The sequence below is a fragment of the Fukomys damarensis genome, unplaced genomic scaffold, assembly GCF_012274545.1.
Source record: "Fukomys damarensis isolate Sample0158 unplaced genomic scaffold, DMR_v1.0_HiC HiC_scaffold_24, whole genome shotgun sequence".
NCBI classification, from domain to species: Eukaryota; Metazoa; Chordata; class Mammalia; order Rodentia; family Bathyergidae; genus Fukomys; species Fukomys damarensis.
In genome coordinates, this window is record NW_022900936.1 from 46,095,706 (window position 1) to 46,101,736 (window position 6,031).

Genomic DNA, 6,031 nt, shown 5'->3' on the forward strand with positions numbered 1-6,031 from the left:
TTTAACATGTCTTATGCTGGGGATTTAGCTCAGTGGTGCCACTGCCTGCCTGGCAAACAGAAGGTCCTAAGTTCGATCCCCAGTACAAAAGAAAAGAAGGGGAGGGGAAGAAGGGAGAAGGGAGAAGAGAGGGGAGGGGAGGGGAGGAAAGGGAAGGGAGAGAAATTAACATGTCTTAAACGCAGAATTCAATCCCCCTTGGTCACCTGTAGCATATATATTTCTTTCACAAACCATGAACGATAGCTAGGAATGTGATTGTACCTTTAAGATATTATAACATTTTTGGATCGCCGTGATGGAGATTTGTGGTTTCTGTACTACTGTTTCAGAATTTGTCTATAGTTCTGTGCAGGTGCTAATCTATGAGATTGCTGCACCCAGGAGTGTGTACTGCATTACTGCTCCACAGCCAACCGAGGTTGTAAACTCCATACCAGTAATGAATTAATGGAACAAAGTTTAAAAGGAAAAAGAAAAGAGAAAAGGAGAAGAAAAATGGTGTCCTAATGAAGAGTACTGGGGCAGGGGGCACTGAAAAAGGTGAATACCTGTAGACCTTTCTCCTCAGTTTCCTTTGGGGAACATGTACCCTTAAGTTGATACCTGGAACTTGTTGTAACCAATTAGCTCTCAGGACTATCATAGATGTATCCCAGACCTAGGAACCTAATCCTGGCACCATCATCTATGGGCACATTCTTAAGTGAGCTTTATTTGTTTTTCTTTGCCTGCTTGTCCTTGTCAGGGTTTTTTCTCTCGGATTTATGGGTTGATTGGTTGGGACCTTACATGCAAGGTCTAGTTACTGATTAAGTAAGAGGCTAGTGCAGTAATACAGTTGCCCTAGAATGAGAATACATATACACACATACATAAGGAGTCCACACCATATAAATGCATACATTTCAAGAAAAGAAAAACTTGTACAAATATTTTAATACTAAATTTATTGGGACCACATGAGATTAATGCAAGTTACCTTTGGCCCCTATAATTACAACAGGAGCTCAAAGTAGTAGCCATTAGCATCCAGAAATTTATTTAGTATAGTGAACTGCTTCTTGGGTAACCTTGGTCCCTGAGATTGTGGATACGCATTATCAATTTCTTCTCTTAGAGAAGGCAGTGTAGTGGGTTTTCTGTGATATACAACATCTTCTAGGGTCCCCCATATGAGAATAACACCTTCTAGGGCCAAGAATTTAGCTCAGTGGCGCGAGGTCCTGAGTTTGATTCCAGACATCACAAAATAAAAATAAAATAAAAAACACCATCTGTTGAAAAAACATACTATTTTTCTTGTCTTACACATGCATACATGTGTGTGTAGATACATGGGTATGTATATTTTTATATACTAAATAAAATTTATATAATCCCCTCCCCATTTCATCTCCCCTGCATTTTATTAGATGTGGGGAGGAGCTGCTAACTTCCTTAAGGCACTTGGCTTCCTTATCAGCTCTCCCTCTGATCCTCTTAATTTGCTTCCTCCAGCAAATTTTCTAGTTAGGATTTTCCAAAAAGCCTAATGAGTCCCTCACCCTATTCTTTTCCTGCAAGTAGACTCCTTCCCCCTATGTAATATATAATATTCAGTATATTCAAATGGCCAATAAAATAGAAGCACTCAAGAGGCTGAGGCAGGAGGATCACTGCAAGTTCAAGGCCAGCCTAGTGTACAGAGTTTATCTAAAACCAACCTAAACCGTGTAGTGACACCGTCTCAAAAATTTTTTTTAAAAAATGTTATCTAAACTCACACTCAGTGCAGACATAGCAGAACATCAAGAGCTTTATAAACTGCTATGAAATCACCAATGTATTTTTATATTTTCTACAATTTATTTGAAGGGGGAAAATAAGACAGCAGATTGCAGATATACTCCGGCATAATAAATTCAGGGACTCTAATCTTGTAAATTTGTGTGATCTTCCAATATTTTAATTTTTATTTGCTACAGACTTATTTTCATTCACTATGCTAAAAGAGGAAAGTCAATACTTTTTTTAAAAATAGCTTACTAATCATTTATTGATGTCTAATCCTAACATGTACTAAATTCCTCCAAAAATAATTATAATTTGAATCTTTCAAATATTTAACCCACTTAACACTTTACCCCAAGCATTACTCAGGCAGTGTGTTTATGTACCGGAGTGTCTCTTGCGCAGGTGTCAGTCATTTCAACCAGTCGATTCTTGTTTGCAGAGATACACTCATATGTCTGTTTTATATTGATTATTTTTTCGATACTTTTTTAATTAGAGCATTGTATTTACCTTTGCTGTTTCTTTTTTTTTTTTTTCTCATTGAATTTCTAGTGAAATCTAGTAGTAAGTTCTGGTTATTTTCTTTTGCTAATTCATATTTGTGAAATGTGCTACAATCTATAAAAACTCTTATCATAAGTACATCAGATGTAATTTTATACTTCTCCAGAACTCAGTGATTTTTTTTTTAATAACACAAAATGGACACATTTGGAACACTGAGACTGAACAGGAGGTGCCAAAAGATCTGCAAAACAAAAAACTGAACAAAGAAGAAATGTTAGCATATCAGAAAGGAAAAGTTTGTTATGAAATGGAAAGACCAAAAAAAGACATCTCCTTATTGTTAACTATTCATAAAACAAAAATGATAGAACTTGAAAGAAGAAATGAAACTAAAAAAATTCCAATAGTGGTCGATGATTATAATAATTGTATTGGTGGTTGACAGAATTAACCAACATCTAACAAGGTATCCTGAAATCAAAAAACAAGGAAAAAATGTTATTAAAAAATATTGTGTAGGGCTGGGGATTTAGCTCAGTGGTTCTGGTGCCTGCCTCACAAGCGCAAGGGCCTGAGTTCGATCCCCAATACCAATAAATAAATAAATAAAATAAAATATTGTGCATGTTTTAGACCAAATAATATGGGACTTGTTATTTGTTTAAAACAGGTTGAATTCAAAAAGTCACTTATAATTCAGATTAGGTCTAAGAGACCAAAATAATTGAAAAATACAGGATAGTGAAATGCCACCCAGGACATCTATTACATTTCAGGAGTAGATATTTTATTGAAATTATACCACCCACAGAAAAAAAAAGGAAAGGCCAACACAATATATAGTGTGCTGTTCAAAGAATGCAAAAAGAATTCAGAAAGAGACTAGATACTACTACTGTCCAGGCTGTAACATTGCATTGTGTATTGAATTTTTAAGATACACCACACACAGAAAAATTACTGAATAAATTTGACAAAATTATTTTTATATTTCCTGTTATCTTATAAAAATTAATGAAAAATATGCAATTTTTGGTTATCCTGTATTTAAGTAATTGGACCTGTTTACTTCTAATATTTCACTAATCCATTACTATAGGATGACAGTTGCTAAATGGAGCATCTTTTTCACTGCTGACTACAAAGATGAATTAAGAATTACTACTAATCTTACTAGATAAAGCTTACCAAGATTTTCCAAATGCATTAAAAAAAGGAGTTAGAATCACAGAAAGTTAGAGATTAGAAGGAACCTTAAAGGCCACTGAGTTCAACACTTCTACTTTAAATTCTGTAGAACCTGAGACCAAACAAGATTAAGTGAATCATTCTTCGTCATATCATTTATGCAAAATACAAGCCCATGGTATGTCATACATACATATATACAGACAGACCAGACAAGATACAGACACACACGCGCACATGTGCATGCATGCACACACAAACACACACACACACAACACCTTACCTTTCTGATGATGACTTAGAAGTGACAGAACGCCCATGGATACTTTTTTTATTTTTATGGTCTAAACAGATGACTTTATTTCTTAGGCTTCTTTTCCACTAGGAAAAAACATATATATGTAACTTTAATAGCAAATATAGGATCAATATGACAAAAACCACTTAAGGCATTGTGTATTAAGGGGGGAGAGTTTTTTTTGTTTTGTTTTAGTTTTTTGAGACAAGATCTCCCTGTGTACTCCAGTTAGCCTTCAATTCACTATGTAGCCCAGCCTGGCCTTGAACTTGTAGTGATCCTCTTGCCTTAGCCTCTCAAGTACTAGGATTACAAACATGTGCCAGGAGGCCTGGCTAAGGTATTTTAATTTAGAAATTCAAAATAAACAACCAAATTCCCAGTATTATAGAAAGAAAAAAATAGTAAGTAGTAAGTGCAATCTATCGAACATTTGCCCTTTTTTTCCCTTGCAATCTACAGAACACTTTTTTGTACAATCAATACAATATCTGTCTTTTTTCCTTTTTTTTCTTTTTTGCAATAACAAGTTGGAAAAGATATAGATAGATATAGATATATAGATATGCCAGGTTAATTAGGACATATGATTCTGACATAGCTACATTTACAATAAATAGAAGGAATTAAAATCAACACCCTACTGGGCCGGGGATTTGGCTCAATGGTTCTGCCTCCTGCCTCACAAGTGCAAGGGCCTGAGTTGGATCCCCAGTACCAAAAAAAAAAAAATCAATACCTTATTAGCCTTCTGTCCAAGATAAAGTATAAAATTAGTACCCTATCAACTGCTACATGGGAAACAGAAAAGAGCCAGACACCTTACTAATATGGTTTAAATTTAATGACTAGTGAAAATGTTAAAATTGATTTATTTAATATATAAGTTGCCAGGCACAGTGGTGCATGCCTGTAATCCCAGCACTTGGGAGGCTAAGGCAAGAGGATCAGCATGAGTTTGAGGCCAGTCTAGCCTACACGGTGAGTTTAAAGCCAGCCTAAAAAACAGCAAGACCTTGGTTTAAACACACACACACACGCACACACACGCGCGCGCGCACACATAATTAATGTAAGTTATTTACATTTTCCATGCCTTTCTTTCCTTATTTAAATGGTAGTTAACCCCACAAAGACATACAATAATGACATATGTAATAAGTTTTAATGACTATCTTCTAAGCAGTATGTACATCTGTTGTTCATGATTACATCATTCACAACAGCGAAAAGGTCAAAAGGTAAAGCAACTAAAATGTGTATCAACAGATAAATATTATATATACATATATATGTGTGTGTGTGTGTGTGTGTGTGTGTATACACATAATTATTCAGCCTTAAAGAGGAAGGAAATTCTGAAACATAATGTTCATAATATATAACATAAAAGGTCAAAAGGTAAAGCAACTAAAATGTGTATCAACAGATAAATATTATATATACATATATATGTGTGTTGAATGTTCATTTAACCATTTTATATAGAGATGCTGTTTAATTACAGACCCATTTCAGAGCCAAAGATGATATTACTTGTAAGATTTTTTTTTGCATTTTCTTGGGTATCTATATTCTGTCATTAGAGATAAATATCAACTACTATAAACATCTTAAAAAGAGAATAAAATCATTCAAAACCATATTGGATAGGTGGTAAACACCCCTGAAAAAAAAAAAAAAAAAAAAAAAAAAAGTCACTGAATGGCTCCACTTACATCAAGTACCTAAGTTAGTCAAGTTTTATATAGAAATAAAATAGCGGCATCCAGGAACAGGAATGGAGACACAATGGCGAATTACTGTTTAATGGATACAGAGTTTCGGCTTTGCAAAATGAAAAGACTTCTTCAAAAGGATTGTAGGGACAGCTGAACAACACTGTGAGGGAATTACATGTCACTGACCCGTATATTAAAAGTGGGTAAGATGATGAATTTTATGTATTGTTTTCCATATCTGAAGTTTTTTATCAGATGAAAAAAACAATTCTCGCCCGGCCCAAATTACGGCCTCCTCTGGAGCTGCGCCATTTCTAGCAGGCACCTCTGATTGGCTCCGACACAGCTCCAGGTGGGTCACTTTTGCATCATCTTCCCAGCTTGGGCTCAGAGCCACCTCTGCTGCGCAGCCCAGCCAGAACTACAGGCCTCCTCTGGAGCCAGGCCTTTTCTAGTAGGCGCTACTGATTGGCTCTGACACAGTGCCAGGAGGGTAGCTGCGCGCTGCTGAGCACCTCGCACCCACCCCCCACCCCACCCC

General features: G+C 35.8%; 1 protein-coding gene across 7 annotated transcripts in view; it reads right to left on the reverse strand.

Annotated features, from left to right (window-relative positions):
- Window positions 1–6,031, reverse strand: part of Senp7 (SUMO specific peptidase 7) — a 163,832-nt gene that overhangs the window by 110,327 nt on the left and 47,474 nt on the right. For all 7 annotated transcript variants that reach the window (XM_033768182.1, XM_010614766.3, XM_010614749.3 and 4 more), the window contains one exon: window positions 3,755–3,852. In XM_033768182.1, the coding sequence (XP_033624073.1) occupies window positions 3,755–3,852 (98 nt within the window). The remainder of the gene's footprint in view (window positions 1–3,754; window positions 3,853–6,031) is intronic.